Raw genomic sequence first — 20207 nt, forward strand, 5'->3', positions numbered from 1 at the left:
CCCTGTACACAAACTCGCTCGGATCAGTCATTAGCCCGCATGGTTTTTCATAACACTGCTACGCTGATGACACCCAATTAATCCTGTCCTTTCCCCGCTCAGAGACCCAGGTCGTCGCACGCATCTCTGCTTGTCTAGCTGATATCTCTCAGTGGATGTCTGCTCATCACCTCAAGCTCAACCTTGACAAGACTGAGCTGCTCTTCCTCCCGGGAAAAGATTGTCCCACTCTTGACCTAACAATCAACATCGGCACCTCAGTTGTTTCCCCGACTCAGACTGCAAGGAATCTGGGTGTGACCCTAGATAACAACCTGTCCTTCACTGCAAACATAGCTGCTACAACCCGTTGCTGCAGATACACGCTTTACAACATCAGGAAGATACGTCCCCAGCTGACTCAGAAAGCGACGCAGGTTCTGGTCCAGGCTCTCGTCATCTCACGCCTAGACTACTGCAACTCCCTCCTGGCTGGTCTACCTGCATGTGCCATCCGACCTCTGCAGCTCATCCAGAATGCAGCGGCTCGTCTGGTCTTCAACCTTCCTAAATTTTCCCACACCACTCCGCTCCTCCGCTGCCTTCACTGGCTTCCGGTAACTGCCAGAATCCACTTCAAGACACTGGTACTTGCTTACCATGCTGCGAATGGATCTGGCCCTTCGTACATCCAGGACATGGTTAAACCGTACACCCCAGCGCGTGCACTCCGCTCTGCATCAGCCAAACGACTCGCTGCACCCTCGCTGCGAGGGGGACCCAAGTTCCCATCAGCAAAAACACGTGGGTTTGCTGTCCTGGCTCCAAGATGGTGGAATGAGCTCCCCATTGACATCAGGACGGCAGATAGCTTGCACATCTTCCGGCGCAAACTGAAAACTCATCTCTTCCGACTCCACTTCGAGTGATAGAACTATTAACAGAGCACTTTTATACTAATAAAGGACTGGCTTACCTAAAGCCAGTTGAGTAGCACTTGAAATGTTTGGCTCTATGAAACCTGATGTACTTATATGATTCTGTTTTCTTCAAGGTTGTGTCTTCCTGGTCGAATGTACTTATTGTAAATCGCTTTGGATAAAAGCGTCAGCTCAATGTAATGTAATGTAATACATATTTCTATACATATTTGTTATTGTATTCAGGATTGTGGGAAACGGTATTTCGATCTCTGTCTGTCCACACAAACTGAAAGATTGACAATAAAGTTGACTTTGATCAGATATCTCCTCCCCTTGTGTCCTGCAGGAGTCCCAGTAAGCGCGGCCCCCCCACCTACACCGAGCACATCTCCAAGCGCCTGGTCTCGGGCCCCGGCAGCCATGAGGGCCTCCACCGGGAGCCCAGCACCCCCCACCGGTACCGGGAGGGAAGGACCGAGTTCAGGAGGGACAAATCCCCTGCCCGGCCCCCCCTGGAGCGGGAGAAGTCCCCGGGCAGAGGGCTGGACGCCCGTAGGGAGATGGACCCCCGCAGAGAGAGGTCTCCGGGGAGGTTCGGGGACAGCGGCCGGCTCCACGCTGGGTCTGTGAGGACGCAGCTGGCCCCCGCCAACAAGGTGCTGGGGAGACCCCGTTTATTTTAGTATACCAGACTTAAGAAACGATGATACCTTGTTGTCATAAAAAGTCTGACATGTTTTTCAGAGCTCGCTCTCGTCTCGCCCTCGTCTCGCCCTCGTCTCGCTCTCGTCTCGCCCTCGTCTCGCCCTCGTCTCGCCCTCGTCTCGCTCTCGTCGCTTACACCTCACTCTCGTCTCGCTCTCATCTCACTCTCGTCTCGCTCTCGTTGCTTTCATCTCGCTCTCGTCTCGCCTCACTCTCGTCGCTTACATCTCGCTCTCATCTCTCCCTCATCTCGCTCTCATCTCGCTTTCGTCTCGCTCTCGTCTCGCTCTCATCTCGCTTTCGTCTCGCTCTCGTCTCGCTCTCGTCGCTTACATCTCGTTCTCATCTCTCCCTCATCTCGCTCTCGTCGCTTTCGTCTCGCTCTCGTCTCGCCCTCATCTAGCTCTCGTCTCGCTCTCATCTAGCTCTCGTCTCGCTCTCATCTTGCGCGCTCTCAACATGCGCCACACATGTACCCTGCTCTCTCTCTCTCTCTTAAAGGGCTAGGCACCCTCACTTTGCATGACCCTACTATTATAAAATCTGTGTTAAAAAGGTTTGATTAATAGTCCTAATATAGTATATTCTAAAAGTGACAGTATATATTACCCTCTCTTCCCCTGACGGCACGTGTTGGTGTTTGATCAGTATTCATGGTGAAAGCACCTTGAGATGACGTTGTTTTTAAAGTGTGCTATATAAATGAAATGTATTAGTATTATGTAGAGCAGGGGTACTCAAACTTTTTTATCAAAGGTCCACTTGTGAATTTTATACAAGGTCACTGGTCCGGATCAATGCCAGTAAAGTCCAGTAAAGAAGCAGTTTCTTACGGCGCGCTATGCATGGGGCCCCCTTGAGGGGGTTTCCCGACATGTCGTTGCAGTAAATTAAAGGGTGTTTAATGTTGTCGTTGCTGTGGACCTTCTTAATCTACCTTCTTTGGGGGCCCCCTTCTGGTCCAAGCACTTGCCTGTCGGCAAACGGCGCCCCTGTATACACACACACATTCAATACATACAGTATGGTGGCTTGAACTAGTGGGAGAAATGTCACTGTTTGTCTGTAGCCAATGCCTTGAGCCTCGGCAAAAAAGGCATTAGAAGCATTAGAAAGTCAAGGTAAACTTGCGTGTCACGCTCGCGCACACAAGTAAATATATATGCACGTTCATTCTCACAATGCGTCAGACACAAGAAAATATACATGAATTTACATCAGAATCAGAAAGTTTTTCTTTTTTTCTTTTGTATAATTTTTCTTTTTTATAATGGGACACATGGTTCGGTCCGGATTGATTTGCAGTTCGGTCCGGATCCGGATCTTGGTCCGGAGTTTGAGAAGCCCTGGTGTGAGTGTGACCCTGTGTCTCTGTCCTGCAGGTCTGGGATCAGTCATCGGTGTGAGTCCTGGAGCATGAAGAGGAACTGAAGGAACCCTTGATCCACACACAGACACACACACTGCCTGTACATAGTGCAGCTGCTCGTGCAGCTTCCCATAAACCTGCACTCTGAGTCCTCTTTCCTCACGCGTGCTTTCATTGGAAAGTGGAAGATGTGATCTGCAGAAGAAGAGAACCCACTTCATGAAATGTTCCTCCAGAGATGTAAATAATGCCGTCTGAGTTTTATAGATAAAGGGAATAGTCGGCCGGTGAAACCAAGTCTATTTTTTTTTAAACGAGTTTCTAAAGATGTCGACAGGGAGATTAATGATGTCGTTGGTTTAGGAAATATAATCAGCGTTTAATAAAGACTCTCATTAGTCCTGAAGAGGGTCTGAGGAGCAGCACTTTGCACATGTACCGACGGATCTGAAGTGAAACTCGCTCTTTATTCTGAGGGTCGCTCTCTAGCCTTTGGCATTTAAACGCTTTATGGTTCGTAACATATTACAAGTGCTCCTCGTGTTGTTTAGCAAACCTAACCTGCTGCTGATTCTGTGAAGTGTAGTCGTCGTCAGGAGTCACTTTAACTCCCTCCTCAGATCCATCACTCCTCCTCCTCTTCCTCAGTGAGCATGAACACAACAGCAGCTCCTCTGATTCTCTTGGTTGTTTTCCTTTCTCTGTATTCGGTTCAATAAGTAGACGTTGATGTTTGACAGTGACTTAATATGTTCTTGATTTATAGAGATGTAAACCAGTACATGCATTAAACATGATTGAAGTGTTTCCTTGTGTGTGTGTGTGTGTGTCTGGAGGAGTTTGACCTGTGTCTGACGGATGGAGAGGTGGTTGTCCATGTATGTGTTTCAGCTGCAGATATACCATCAGTGTGAGAGCTTTTAACTTAAGTCATGGTATAGTAAAAAATGTACATATAGTAAAATAAGAATAGTAATTAAATAGATATTGAAGTGTGTTCCCGTTTGTGTGTGTTCAGAGCAGACGGACACAGAACGTTTAAAAATCATGGTATAGTATGCTAAGAAATTAACACAGAGTAGAATAAGAAAAGTAATTAAATAGATATTGAAGTGTGTGTGTGTGTGTGTTCAGAGCAGACAGACACGGTAGGTTTATCTAGTTTATTTCTCCTTTAATTCTACAACAATGAAATGCTCTTTAAAAGTAAAACCGACAGAAACAAAATATTCAGACTGAACGAGGAGCACTTGTTGTTACAGGAAGTCGCTATGTACAGCTACACACTCCTCACACACTCCGGAGGAGGTTCAAAGTGCTTCGAAAAAACAGACCGGAGAAAAACTCAAACTGAAGCACGAGCTGTCGTTCTGTGAGAGACCCGACACTACACTGCTTGGCACCAGTCTCCACTAAAAGAGACACACACACACACTCAATGCATTCACACACACACACACTCGATGCATTCACACACACACACACACACACACACACAGACACACACACTCAGGTGATGACTGGGCCTTAGCAGTCAGCGTGAGTTAGAGAAATAAAACAACAAATGCAGAAAGAGAACTTCCTAGGAGGAGAATAAAAATAAAAGCACAGCGAGGGATGTGTGTGTGTGTGTGTGTGTGATGACCACATGTTTACACACACTCGCTTTACAATAGTGAAAAGCAACACTCTCAGCTCTGCTGTGACGCACCCTGTGGCAGTGTCTACTTTGTGTCGTGTGCAAAATATATATTTTAAGACGTTTCACATTCATGGATTGGTGGATGAGCCCCGGCCTGTGAGGGTGGTGTAAAGGGACGTCTTATTTCTTTCTAATTAAATCTGTATTTAAAAGGTGATGAAGTGTTCACAATAATTTTCTTTCAATATTTAAGACAAATTAATATTTATTTGGGAGATTTGGAAAAGAATAACGATTAATAAGAATTATTAAGTCCGTACCAAATTAGTTAATTTAAAATGTTGAGCGTCTCATTTGGATGTTTTACATTAATATTTATTATTCACAATTAACTAAGAGTTATTAGGGCTTTACCACTTTTTAAATTATTATTTGTGATTATTTTTTTAAGACTCCTTAAGTATTAAGGTTCTTGAATGAAGCTATGGAAGTGTGAATGATGCATATGTATAGAAAAACATCCAATTAAATGAGTTAATTCAAATTAAAAAAATCTGCATTTTGTACCAATTTTTGTATTTTTTAGCCAACAAAAAAATATTGAAATTAATTCAGAAAAAGTTTTTGGCAAATATTTGCATCACTTAAATCTGAAACTACATAAAAATATAATAAAAATACAGCAGCCTGAAAATAAAATAAAAAAATGTAAATTCTATGAAAAAATATCTAAATAGGATCCCAGGTCAGATTTACGCAAATATATACTTTAGATGTGAAATCAGAGGCAGTAGCATTATATACACATAATGTCAGCATTTAAAGCCGCTGTTTTTGAGTGTTTTGTACAAATTAACAGAAACGACAGCGGCCAGGTGTCTCTGTGATGTCTAGGATTAAAGGTGGAGCTGCTGAGTTAAACACCACCAACACAGGAGGGCGGAGAGGAAACACTTCGCTTCGGTTCAATGAGTCATCACAACGTTTTAAATTCCTCTGATAGTCCAAACGGGGGATTAAAAGATCGTAAATCCCCCCCAAAAAAAGATTTGAAAATAAAATTAAAATGTGTACTGTACCTTTAAGGGAAAATACAATAACAAAGGCAGTTCTGCGTGGTGTGTGAGCTAATAATAGTGTGTGTGTGTGTGTGTGTGTGTGTGTATAAAGTAGAGGTAGTGTTTGTAGATGGGTGTAATGGTGTGTGAGTGAGGGGGGGGGGGGTATTTATTTTCGGGACCTCTCAGTGCATAGACGTCTCACCGGCCGCACACACTGATGATTTCAATATGCTAACGATGCTAAATGCTAACCCCTTTAGATGTACACATCCTCTTGTGATTGGCTGATATAAAACAGGGTAAAACAGAGGAAGCATCAACACTGATTATCCTGTGGCAATTTCAATTGTCTGGGTTTCTTTTCTTTTTTTTAAACAGCAATTCAACAACTCAAGTGAAATCATTTGAAAGGGAAAAACCACTGCAGCATCGAAACAGGACGTCCTGCTTCTCTATTTAAAAAAACAAAAACACCTGTCATCAACAAATGATATTTCTTCTCAATTAAACAACATAAGAAAAACAAAGAAATAAAAAAACAAAAAACCTTTGGTGACTAATCAAGTGAGCCACTATTCAAGGATTCTATACATTTGTCTTAAATGCTATATCTGAATATATTATTTTATTCACTTATCTTACAAAAAACAAAGTGTGTGTGTGCGAGGAGGTCATTGGATGGTGCTTGAGTCTCTGGGTGTTTCTCAATGTCGAGGAAGGATCCTCCAGAGCCACTATTTCAAGGATGCTACGTCGAGTCCCGCCGAAAGACTGTTCCAATGTCCAGGATCCTTGGAATTCTACAGAGGACTGAATCCTTCGTTGCGGAAAATTTCGAGGCTGCACCGGTGTATCCTCCGCGGTCTTAAAATCCCCACAATGCTTTGCGCACAGACCAATTTCCCAAATCTTTGGCGGAAAATGTAAGGCGGGGGCCTCTCATATGACACACTTGCTAGCCTGTTCCATTCATCGTTCTCCGATTGACAGGACGGATCCTTGCCTAGCTTCTGAAGGACCTGACATGTCCTACCAAGGAAGCGTCCTCGACATTGAGAAACACCCTCTACTTCTTAAAGAGCCCTTTCTGCCTACGCTCTTCCACGCCTCAGCCAATCAGAGCGGAGAACACCTGTGATGTCATGATTAAAACGCCCAATCACAAATGACGAGCTTTAACATTTCAATTTTTTTTTTGTGGAGGTGTTAAACTTCCTGTGAGAGGCTGAAGAGTCGAGGAGACGCCCAGTGCCTGCTGGGTAATAAAAGTGGGAGGCTGTTGTGTGCGTGTGTGTGACAATAACACACTGTCACACACACTTTGTTACACACTCGCTGAATAACAGTCGATCAGCTGTTCAAAACATCGCTGACAAATAACAATGATAATAGACCCTCGTTAACGTAGGAGATATTCATTCTTGGTGACACTTTCTATGAAGCACATGTCTATACTATTATAAACACAATTATTATCTGCTTATAGCCCGGTGTAATTACATTTATATACAATTCCCCAACTATTTTGATAAGTATTGAATCATTAAAGTAATTATCCTTGTCAGAAAATGCTGTTTTTTCGTAGTTTTATATCATAAAAAAAGACAATATTTGGGTTTTTCAATATTAAATAAACAAAACCAATAATTTAGAAAGTAAACCGAGTATAAATACTACTTTGTAGCCATAAATAAGCACTATTTAATATTCTTAATGCTTTATAACAACAACTATCAGATCAAAAGTATTTTAAATTGTTGCAAAAGGTCAAGTTTGTAAGGATTTACTGTAGTTGTAAAAAAAGACATGTTTTAATAGAAATGTCCGTAATTTAAGAGCAATTATGAAGGATTATGACACTACCTACAAGTCATAATACAATGTTTTATAATGTGGTATGATTAGCATTCGAATTGTAGTTTAAAGTGTGTTTATAATGCATTATAGATATGTTTTTTTAATAGAAAGTGTTACCAAAATAAACTCATAAAAACTCCAACTTCCTGTCTGCACTCTGCTCTGAATCTCAACAAACATCACACAGAAAAATACAAAATAATTCTGCGTCAAAAGCGATAAAAACCCACTCATCAATCAAGAGATTCAGCCGGGAGCCTTAAAGGGCCAGTACACCATAAAGCCTTAAAGGGCCAGTACACCACAAAGCCTTAAAGGGCCAGTGCACCATAAAGCCTTAAAGGGCCAGTACACCACAAAGCCTTAAAGGGCCAGTGCACCATAAAGTCTTAAAGGGCCAGTACACCATACAGCCTTAAAGGGCCAGTGCACCATAAAGCCTTAAAGGGCCAGTGCACCATACAGCCTTAAAGGGCCAGTACACCATAAAGCCTTAAAGGGCCAGTGCACCATAAAGCCTTAAAGGGCCAGTACACCATAAATCCTTAATGGGCCAGTGCACCATAAAGCCTTAAAGGGCCAGTACACCTTAAAGCCTTAAAGGGCCAGTACACTATAATGAGGGATTTGAATAAAATCAGCTTGTTTTCCAGAACAAATGTCACTATCTTCAGACATTTAATGGATTTGTGTACAACAGAAATATATATATAGTGTAAGCCCTTATTAACTTCTCTCAAACTGGGAAAATAGAATAAATATAGAAGCACGGTTAGAGAGGAAACATGGTTTGGTAATGTGTGTGCACTGGCCCTTTAAGAGTTCATCAGACTGTCACCATAACTAATGTTTCTACTTATTATGGGATATATATCGACTTCCACATTATTGTGTTTACATGACCAACATTTAAGCCAACATGATGCAGCATTATAAGACCATATTTAATATATTAATTTGGTTAATTGCTTAATAATTAACCGTTTATACAATATTTAGTGCTCTATTAATTCAGGATTTTTAATATGTATTTCCTGCTCTAATGTCTTAATATTCCTTATAATTAAAATGTAATATAGTTTGATTAAGTCTAATTAATTCAGGGTATTTTAAATATTGTTTTTCTATTAAAATGTCTGAATATTCTTAATATTTACTTTGTTTTTTTATTGAAATAAGTCTCTAATTTATTCAGTGTTTTGAATTTTTTTCTAAATTTAATTCCAATAATCTTTATACTTGATTAATTAATTCAGATTTGTTTTGGTTTATAAAGGGTATGTACATATGTTTGATTAAATTCCAATCTCTGAATATAACTTAAAAATAAAAATGTTAAAGTATTTTACTGTTTTAGTTTTATTTATTCATCAAAAATATTATTAAAATACCCTTTATTTGAATATGTTGATCAAATTCAAGTGTCTGAATAGTCTTTGTTTTTTTAAAAGGTTGTACATGCGAGTTTACTTCCCTAGTAGCATTATATCAGTGGCACAAAATGGTCTTATAAACACAATAATACGGCAGTTGTTCACGGGACAATATATCGTACGACGACAGTATTTACGGCGACAAACCCCCAGACATTTTTAAAGTCATGATTTCTTCCCGATCACACACACCTTCATGAATAAAGAGTCCAGAGTGAGATGAGTGTGTCGTTGAAAAGATGAAACGCAGAAACTCCAGCGTCCAGTCGTTTCCAGGACGTCCATCCTCACTCCTCCATCCTCGGGGGTGTGTGTGGGGTGCAGCAGTGCCACACACACACAAACACACACACCCCTGTGCACAGCCTCTTTGTATATACACTCCACACCTGCAGCACACACACACACACACACACTTAAGAGTCTACAGGACATTTGGTGTTTCTCCCTGCAGCAGGTGCATCGTTTCGCTTCTCTAGCTCCGGGGGGGCGGGGCTTAGCTTCAGGGGGGCGGGGCTTAGCTTCAGGTTGCCGTAACAACCGTTGCAGACGCGGCTGGGCTCGAACAGCTGCTGGCTTGGCACGGGGATCTTCTGCTCGCAGCAACTGGCGCAGAACACGTTACCGCAGTTCCTGCACACACACAGACACACACAGAAACAGGGGTCATTACGGGAGCCTATACACACAGTCACCGATACACACCAGGAAATGTCCCCCATACAAAAAAACTGATTTTAATGGTGATTATTTCATAAAAGTCTGGATTTTTTGTGTATTTAACCCACAGGAATGAGACTTAAAGAACGTAACTATGTCACTTTCACTATTTTATTTCTTTTTCATGTCTTTAATATATTTTAGGTTGCATTATTAGAGAAGCCTGGGACAGCATTTTATCACTTCCTGTTCCCTCGTCTGGAAGTCAATGGTTTTCTGAATGTGTGTTTTTGGTTGTTATCCTGAAATAAGGTATGTGGTTTAAGACAAGCTGAAGATATTTATATTCCACGACATGCAATACGTCAGTAAATACCCCACTGGTGAATTGAAGTGTCTAAATGAGAAGACTAACCGTCATCACGGCCAACACATTAGCCACCTTTAGCTTAGCAGTGGTGACGTGAAGTCATGTGACCGTGCTGTAGTTCCTTTATAGCCCAACATTAGCCACCTTTAGCTTAGTGGTGGTGACATGAAGTCATGTGACCGTGCTGTAGTTCCTTTATAGTCCAACATTAGCCTCCTTTAGCTTAGCGGTGGTGACGTGAGGTCATGTGACCGTGCTGTAGTTCCTTTATAGCCCAACATTAGCCACCTTTAGCTTAGCGGTGGTGACGTGAGGTCATGTGACCGTGCTGTAGTTCCTTTATAGCCCAACATTAGCCTCCTTTAGCTTAGCGGTGGTGACGTGAGGTCATGTGACCGTGCTGTAGTTCCTTTATAGCCCAACATTAGCCTCCTTTAGCTTAGCGGTGGTGACGTGAGGTCATGTGACCGTGCTGTAGTTCCTTTTATAGCCCAACATTAGCCCCCTTTAGCTTAGCGGTGGTGACGTGAGGTCATGTGACCGTGCTGTAGTTCCTTTATAGCCCAACATTAGCCGCCTTTAGCTTAGCGGTGGTGACGTGAGGTCATGTGACCGTGCTGTAGTTCCTTTATAGCCCAACATTAGCCCCCTTTAGCTTAGCGGTGGTGACGTGAGGTCATGTGACCGTGCTGTAGTTCCTTTATAGCCCAACATTAGCCGCCTTTAGCTTAGCGGTGGTGATGTGAAGTCATGTGACCGTGCTGTAGTTCCTTTATAGCCCAACATTAGCCGCCTTTAGCTTAGCGGTGGTGACGTGAAGTCATGTGACCGTGCTGTAGTTCCTTTATAGCCCAACATTAGCCACCTTTAGCTTAGCGGTGGTGACGTGAAGTCATGTGACCGTGCTGTAGTTCCTTTATAGCCCAACATTAGCCACCTTTAGCTTAGCGGTGGTGACGTGAAGTCATGTGACCGTGCTGTAGTTCCTTTATAGCCCAACATTAGCTTTTTACTTCATCATGAAGTGGTGTTAATATGTGCTTAATGTTGATCTAGAGCTGATTGTAAATAAAACCTAGTATGAACACATTTACAGAACAGGATGCTGATATAAAATGTGTCTCCTGTAAACCAGCTGACCTTAGACACATTATTACAAGTTTTAAAAGAAGTCAGTTTCTTAAGAATGAGTTCATCTAGTTTTCTGCTGCACTCCATGCCTGTTAGCATTTCTTTAATAACCAGCCCATTAATAAAAACACACATTAATACCTTTATAAAACCCATGCTCAGATTCTGATGTAAGGCCATGCTCACACACTCACACACACACTCTTCTACCTGCCTACTCACCCTGAGCAGAAACTAAAACTACAAATATGAATCTATTCCACTCTCCAGCCTGGGGGTGAGATGCAGGCGGCTGGTTTGGGGCGGCATGCTGCCGGGGGGGGGGGGGGTGAAGGTGGAGAGGGGGTAATGACAGGAGGAGTGGAGAAGCTGTGGAAATCTGGTTTTTTAAGGTTTTAATTAGGGCTGCAGGATGTTGAAAAACCTGATGTTGCATTATTTGCTTCCTGCGATTTATCATTTTTTTAAAGAGGCTTTTTTAGACTTTATTTTGTAAAAAAATGTAAGTTAAAAGCATTAATTTAAACACAAAATGAAGACGGTTGATCAATAATAAATGTAGTTTTCTTGTAAGACCTTCATTATTAAACTGAGGCGAGCCTACACATTAAAGGGGGAAGCACTGGATACGCTTTGAGACGACTAACCATCATTTTGGATGTTGATTACTTTCTGGATTCATGTTTTTGCTTATTGGTCTATAATAAGGGAGACAATGGTAAACATTAAAACAAGGAAGAAAGAAACTAGAACATTTTTGAATGTGTGTTGAGTGTTTTTTGTATTAATTAATCATTAAAACCAAATATGTGTTCAATTAAAAGGAGATTTATTAAATAGCTGAATTGGTTAATCTTTGAAGCTTCATGTTATATTTCCAAAACAAGAACCGTCCGTTTCAATAAAGCAGTAAAAAAGTTGCACTGTGACGATATATCCTGCATCCCTAATTCAAAAATCTTAGGGTGAAATACCAATCATCCCTCGACCAATCACAGCCCTCCCCCTGACGCTACTGCACAGCCAATCAAAACCTCTAAATGGCAGCACACTCAAATCTCAGACAAATAAAAGAGATTTCTCTGAGAAATTTGATGACAACTACAACAGGATGAAGGAACCAGATGCAACAGGTGAGGAGGGGGAGGGAGTGTAGAGGGGGGGGGTGCAGGGATACTAAAGGGGGAGAGGGGGGGATTTAGGGTGGAGGGGAGCTGGATCTCACCAGACCTCCTGGAAAGGCTCCCTGCCACTGTAGAGGAGAGGGGGGGGGGGAGACAATGCATAAGAACTGCCTGAGCAGTGGAGAACATGACACACACACACACACTGACACACACACATACAGACACTTAACACACACCAACACACACTTCCTGCTGCAGACGTGTGTCACAATGTCGCTAACTCCTGACTTTTGCGTTAAGAATCCATAACTTAAACAGAAAAACACTCAAAACATTCTCTTGCACTATTGTATCTGTTTTATTTGTTCTATATATATATTCTGTTGGAGGAGCCAGGGCCATATCTACACTGTAGCTACTGAGCTAATGACAATAGAGCTTTGAATCTTGAAGCAGTAGGACGCACTGCAAAGAGATCTCTGGTTTAAAATGTAATTAGTAAAATAAACATAAACAATAAACTACTCGGCTAAATAATCATAAATTCCTGATAAGAATGAAGGATTTGAAAATAAGAGAAAGGCTGCTATCTACTACCTCATTCAACCCCACTTGGAAACATTTAACTTTTTCTTAATTCCTCAGAAGAAACCGAATAAACCAATAAGTGGATTTTGAGATCTGAGAAAAGTGGAGAAGAAGTAAAATCCTGTCACTCAAGATGTATCTAAGACTGATTTACACACACACACACACACACACACACACACACACACACACACACACACACACACACACACACACACACACACACACACACACACACACACACACACACACACACACACACACACACACACACACACACACACACCACACACCACACACACACACACACACACACACACACACACACACACACACACACACACACACACACACACACACACACACACACACACACACACACACACACACACACACACACACACACACACACACACACACACCACACACACACACACACACACACACACACACACACACACACACACACACACACACACACACACACACACACACACACACACACACACACACACACACAGGAGGATGACGATGGGTTAAAGGGTGACTGAAGGTGTGTGATCCTCACCTGCAGTGATGCTTCCTGGTGGCGAGCCAGAATCTGCTCTCACAGCCGTAACACTGAGCAGCCAGGTGGTCAGGGTACCAGCGCGTCACCTGCAACACACACACACACACCGTTAGGCATCACTATGTAACACACACACCATCGAACATCACCTGCAACGCACACACCTACGATTAGGCATCACTTGTAGCACACACACTATCAAACATCACCTGTAACACACACTCCATCAAACATCACCTGTAACACACACACACACACACACACACACACACACACACACACACACACACACACACACACACACACACACACACACACACACACACACACACACACACCACACACACACACACACACACACACACACACACACACACACACACACACACACACACACACACACACACACACACACACACACACACACACACACACACACACACACACACACACACACACACACACACACAGACAGAATGTCATACCCAAATCCTAAGTGCAGTATTTGGTAAATTCAAAATATGTAAAAAGATAGTAAATTAAGATTCAGCTTTGCTTGAAATTATGATTATCTCAATTGTGTTAATGTTTTGTTTAGATATGTATATTATCTCTGTTGATGCTTTATTGTATTCTATTTGTAACACCCGTTAGCTTTCTGCTGCTGTAAGAAAAGCATTTCCTAATTTGGGATGAGTAAGTAAAGTGAAACCCCTTCACAGTAACAGTGTTGAAATCTCCTGGAAACCAACTTATTACAGAATGTATTATTGTTACTTAATATAATCCGATCACTCTTCGCTATTTCAGTCATTGTACCAGGTTCTAACAGGATACCTGTGTGTGTTCATATCCCTAACGCTGAGTTTGAATCATTAGTGCATGCAGCTGCAGCTCTGAATATAGAGCTTGGTGCACTGATGCCCCTTTCACACCGACGCGGTTCCAGGGCCGGTTCGGAGCTAGAGCCGGAAAAGCACCGGTTGTCCTGTTCACACCGCAGCGGAGCCGCCTCTAAGCTCCGAAACCCGGTTCGTTTCAAGCTCCAAAAAGTTGTCGGTCTAGAAGCAAGAACCGCATACGTCACGCTTACATCGGGGGCGGGATCAACCGGAGCAATAACAGTTTATGGCGAGTACGGCAAATGAAACTTGTAACAAGCAGTAGCGCTGAGCAAAGTGACTAGAACGCAACCACACACTTTTAAAAAAACAACACTTGACTACTTGTCCGTTTTCTGTTATTGATCATTGTGGAGAGGCAGACGTTTTGTATTATAGCAGCTATCGGATGGAATCAATACATGGGCTGCACAGGTTGTCGTGTCCGACTATCACAAGTAGAATCATAATGAAAAGGTAAAATGTGCCTGTAGAAAACGGCTTATGCCACAATAGGATAGCAACAAGTAGTCAAGATAGTCAGTTTAGCTTCGGTTGCTATGCCAACATCCCCCATGTTATACCAGAGAAACGTTCATAACAGCGCTGTGATGCCAAACAGGTACATGCCGCTGAAACACATGAATAAACGATCCACGGCACTCTGGAGAAAAGTATAAGGGTTGGGAAGTAGTTATTTCATTTAATGGCTTCGTTTGATTAAAAGCAACACGATCATCGAGCCGCCGCCGTTGGGGAGAAAATCAGCGACGTAGACGGTGACGTCAAGACGCAGCCGCGGCAGCACCAGTCGGGCTCTGGGCGGTGTGAACAAAACGGGGGCTGAAAAGAAGAACCGGAGCTCTAGAGGAGCTAGAACGGGAACCGCGTTGGTGTGAAAGGGGCATGAGAGACTTTGTGGTGTTTCCTCCTCTCACCTCGGTGTCCGTCCTGTCCACCTGCTCCCAGCTGGCCTCAGAGAACAGCTCCGTGCTGCAGCGAGACAGACAGTTCGGGTCCAGGTTGAACTCTGAGTCCGTCATGGAGGTCTGGACGAACACACAGAGGAACATTTTAAAGGGGAATGCAGCAATCTGATCAAATCCAAATGTTGCACAGGTCTTTTTCTTCTGTAGGTTGTATGAACATATAGTCTATTGTTTGTTTACCTCCAGTGTCCCTTAAGCTGTTATATTATGATGTCAAGGTTTTACCGTCTGTCCTGAAGTCAAGTGTCAGGTTGTGAAAGCACTGTCTGTGTGTGTGCATGCATATCCTCTGTGTGTGTGTGTGTATGTATATCCTCTGTGTGTGTGTGTGTATATCCTCTGTGTGTGTGTGTGTGTGTGCATGTATATCCTGTGTGTGTGTGTGTGCATGTATATCCTGTGTGTGTGTGTGTGCATGCATATCCTCTGTGTGTGTGTGTGTATGTATATCCTCTGTGTGTGTGTGTGTATATCCTCTGTGTGTGTGTGTGTGTGTGCATGTATATCCTGTGTGTGTGTGTGTGTGTGTGTGCATGTATATCCTGTGTGTGTGTGTGTGTATGTATATCCTCTGTGTGCGTGTGTGTGTGTGTGTCCTCTGTATGTGTGTGTGTGTGTATGTATATCCTCTGTGTGTGTGTGTGTGTATATCCTCTGTGTGTGTGTGTGTGTATGTATATCCTCTGTGTGTGTGTGTGTGTGTGTGTGTGTGTGTATGTATATCCTCTGTGTGTGTATGTATATCCTCTGTGTGTGTGTGTGTGTGTGTGTGTGTGTGTATGTATATTCTCTGTGTGTGCATGCATATCCTGTGTGTGTGTGTATGTATATCCTCTGTGTGTGTTTGTGTGTGTGTGTTTGTGTGTGTGTGTGTGTGCATGTACAGTATATCCTCTGTGTGTGTGATATCCTCTGTGTGTGTGTGTGTGTGTTTGTGTGTGTGCTAGTGTTGCACGGTGTACCGATACTTGAAAGGTACCGCGATACCCTGCCGTTAAAAACGTTACGATTCCTCCGTTTCATTAGTATCGGTACTTTAAGAATGACGGGGAAAAGTACTCCGGTGAGAAAGCGCTGTTTTAATAAGAGCCGTGTGTGTTCAGCGCTCTGCTTCCACTCCCTGCAGCCGTGCCTGCAGTCCCTCCCCTCTCTCAAGCACGCTCTAAGTCCCTCCCCTCTCAAGCACGCTCTAAGTCCCTCCCCTCTCTCAAGCACGCTCTAAGTCCCTCCCCTCTCAAGCACGCTCTAAGTCCCTCCCCTCTCAAGCACGCTCTAAGTCCCGCCCCCCTCAAGCACGCTCTAAGTCCCTCCCCTCTCAAGCACGCTCTAAGTCCCTCCCCTCTCAAGCACGCTCTAAGTCCCTCCCCTCTCAAGCACGCTCTAAGTCCCTCCCCTCTCAAGCACGCTCTAAGTCCCTCCCCTCTCAAGCACGCTCTAAGTCCCTCCCCTCTCAAGCACGCTCTAAGTCCCTCCCCTCTCAAGCACGCTCTAAGTCCCTCCCCTCTCAAGCACGCTCCAAGTCCCTCCCCTCTCAAGCATGCTCTAAGTCCCTCCCCTCTCAAGCATGCTCTAAGTCCCTCCCCTCTCAAGCATGCTCTATGTCCCTCCCTCTCAAAGCACGCTCTAAGTCCATCCCCTCTCAACTCGAAGTCCTCCCCTCTCCAGCATGCTAAGTCCCTCCCCTCCTCAAGTCCCTCCCCTCTCAAGCATGCTCTAAGTCCCTCCCCTCTCAAGCACGCTCTAAGTCCCTCCCTCTCAAGCACGCTCTAAGTCCCTCCCCTCTCAAGCACGCTCTAAGTCCCTCCCCTCTCAAGCACGCTCTAAGTCCCTCCCCTCTCAAGCACGCACTAAGTCCCTCCCCTCTCAAGCATGCTCTAAGTCCCTCCCCTCTCAAGCACGCTCTAAGTCCCTCCCCTCTCAAGCACGCTCTAAGTCCCTCCCCTCTGAAGCACGCTCTAAGTCCCTCCCCTCTCTCGTGCACGCGCTAGCTGCCAGAGCATGTGAGAAAGCGAGAAGCATGGCTGCGAGTGGGAGTGCAGCTGCCGCTGCGCCTCGGCTTGTTGACAACAAAGACGCCAGAAGCGAAAAACAAAAAAGTTGTTTATTGATGATGCTTAAATTGTATTTAATACAAATTATAGTCATTTATTTAATTTATTGTTCTCATTGTTTAAAAGTTTGTGTTATGGTTCTGGTGTGAAATAAAGCACAATAATTACATTTAAGACGAAGTCTTTAAGTATCGAAAAATAATCGGAATCGCAATTCTTGACTTGGTATCGGGACAACACTAGTGTGTGCATGTATATCCTCTGTGTGTGTGTGTGTGTGTGTGTGTGTGTGTGGTGTGTGTGTGTGTGTGTGTGTGTGTGTGTGTGTGTGTGTGTGTGTGCGTGCATGTATATCCTCTGTGTGTGCATGTACATCCTCTGTGTGTGTGTGTGTGTGTGTGTGTGTGTGTGAGTGCGTGCATGTATATCCTGTGTGTGTGTGCATGTACATCCTCTGTGTGTGTGTGTGTGCGTGCATGTATATCCTCTGTGTGCGTGCATGTATATCCTGTGTGTGTGTGCATGTACATCCTCTGTGTGTGTGTGTGTGTGTGTGTGTGTGTGCATGTATATCCTCTGTGTGTGTGCATGTATATCCTCTGTGTGTGTGTGTGTGTGCATGTATATCCTCTGTGTGTGTGTGTGCATGTATATCCTCTGTGTGTGTGTGTGTGCATGTATATCCTCTGTGTGTGTGCATGTATATCCTCTGTGTGTGTGTGTGTGTGTGTGTGTGTGTGTGTGTGTGTGTGTGTGTGTGTGCATGTATATCCTCTGTGTGTGTGTGATATCCTCTGTGTGTGTGTGTATAGCGTTTGGTAAGAGCTGTGTTCCCTCACCCCCTCCTCGTCCCCCGTGTCCCCGTTGACCCGGTGGGAGTGGTGCTGGCTCTCCAGGCGGCTCCACAGCTCCTGCACCTGCTTCTTCAGCGTCTCCACCTCCAGCTGGTGTCCCGCCTCGATCTGCCGCAGCCTGGTCTGCACGGCGTCGCTGTGCAGCGTCAGCCCGTCGTCGTCCAGGTGGCTGCGGACAGACGGCTGCTGCTCGGGGGTAACGATCGCGGCGCGGTTCGGCGGCGCGTGGTGATGACACCATCGATGCAGCGAGCAGCGGGGGGGGAGGGAGCTGCAGCTGGCGAGGGAAACCTGCCGACTGAGAGGAGCCCTTTCTCCGTTACCTTTGACCCCGTGGAGCTCGGAGACGTCGCCGTTATAAAGCCCCTCTCGGTCCTGAAAGGCACACAGCGAGGGTCTCTTCCCGTTTAAAGTCCTGATGAACTGCTCCCCCGCCTCCAGACCCTGCTCCTGCCTGGGGGGGGGCTCCAGCCGGCTGCAGACCTCCTCCGTCAGAGTCTCTGTGGAGCTCTCCATCACGGAGGCTCTCTTGTCCAGCGGCTCCTCCTCAGGAGAGGAGGTGAAGCCGTTGGTTAGAGTCCTGAGAGCTGCAGGACGCTCGGCTTCCTTTACAGCCTCCTCCTGTACACAAGACATTTCTACACCCTCCACCTCTGGAGTAGCCTCCTTCTCCTCCTCCTCCTCCTTCACAGACGGACACTCATCCTCCTCCTCCTCCTCCTCAGCTTCCGTTACTCCGTTCTCTTGATGGTGACCGTTAGCCAACCCTTCCTTCTCCACCTGAATACCATTTACCTTCGCACACTGATCACCTCCTTCCTCCTTCACCTCCTTGTCACTCACACTCTTACTGATATTAATAACTCCTCCCACTTTCTGCATCTCTGCTCCCGCCTCCTCCTTCGTCGCCTCCTTCAGGATGTTCTCCACCTGGCCCTCGGCGACGCCCACCGCCACAGAAAGCTCCGCCTCCTTTGCTTCCTTTGCTTCCTTTGCTTCCTTTGCTTCCTCCTCTCCTTCCTTTCCCCTAACAGCGTCCGGCCCCCTGGTTTGAGGGCTGTCCTCCAGCTCAGAGTCCCCTCCCTCCTTCGGATGAGGCCCCACCCCGTTAGGAATCACTTCTTCCTGCTCCGGTTCCTCCTCAGGACCGGCGGCCATGTTGATCTCCAGCGAGCGCCGGTGGTCCTGCCACTTCTCGTTGAGGCTCGGGTCGCTGGAGCGGCGGTTGGGAGGCAGAGAGCCGCTCAGCTCGCAGGCGCTCGGCAGGTTGTCGAAGGACCGAGTCTTCGGACGTCTGAGGAGCACAGAAATAAAGAATAGTTGTAACGAAAGATAAGATAAGAGTGAGTGAGTACCCCAACGTGTTATGATAGAAATGTAAACTAGGGGTCCCCAGCACGTAGAAACTACCGGATGCTAACGTGCATTTGTTGGGCAATTCGCACAAGTTGCATCAGTTAACATGCGCAGATAATAGCTAATAAATGGGCAATGTTGGTGTTGTTTTGTTACGTAAATTGAGGATACTGAATTAATTTCTGACACTTTCAGGAACAGAAAAAGAGGCTCGAGTCCGCTTTAAAATCAACCCAACATTTTTCAAAATCGGCACAAATATGGACACTTTCTGCCAGGAATAGATTCAACATCCTCAATAACGTCCTACAACAAGTTCATACTCTATGGAATACACAATATGAATGTACAGATGAACAAATAGGCTTGAAGTCAGTGTACTCTGAGAGGCCAGCCCACAACTAACAGAATGTCAAATGCACAGGAAACAGGATGTCATCACAGTGTGTTTTACACCGAGTGATTCAATCTGCAGCCGCTCGTATAATCGTCTCTGAATGTTTGGGTAACAAATCAATCGCACGTCAGCCTCGCCAGAACAAAACAGACATAATGAAAGAGAAGTGTTCAGACCTTGTCTCCAAATAGCCCTCATAAAATATGCAAAGAATGAAATGTCAGCACTAAAAAAGTCAGCTGTACTTCACGGTCTTCTGTCGC

The 20207-nt window shown here is 44.7% G+C and overlaps 2 protein-coding genes across 2 annotated transcripts in view; one reads left to right on the top strand and one right to left on the bottom strand.

Annotated features, from left to right (window-relative positions):
- Positions 1-1208: 1208 nt before the first annotated feature.
- Positions 1209-3783, top strand: LOC117534576 (citron Rho-interacting kinase-like; the record flags this gene model as incomplete). Its single annotated transcript, XM_034198807.1, has 2 exons — positions 1209-1558; positions 2990-3783. Coding segments are annotated over 2 exons (374 nt in total), but the record flags the coding sequence as incomplete, so codon positions are not given.
- Positions 3784-4125: 342 nt separating this feature from the next.
- Positions 4126-20207, bottom strand: part of LOC117534574 (myotubularin-related protein 3-like) — a gene marked incomplete at its 5' end in the record, with an annotated part of 46057 nt that continues 29975 nt past the window's right edge. Inside the window, 5 exon segments of the mRNA XM_034198806.1 lie at positions 4126-9602; positions 12356-12382; positions 13414-13502; positions 15236-15346; positions 18177-19485. Coding sequence (XP_034054697.1) covers positions 9386-9602; positions 12356-12382; positions 13414-13502; positions 15236-15346; positions 18177-19485 — 1753 coding nt within the window.

The sequence above is a fragment of the Gymnodraco acuticeps genome, unplaced genomic scaffold (assembly GCF_902827175.1).
Source record: "Gymnodraco acuticeps unplaced genomic scaffold, fGymAcu1.1, whole genome shotgun sequence".
In the NCBI taxonomy this organism is placed as follows: Eukaryota; Metazoa; Chordata; class Actinopteri; order Perciformes; family Bathydraconidae; genus Gymnodraco; species Gymnodraco acuticeps.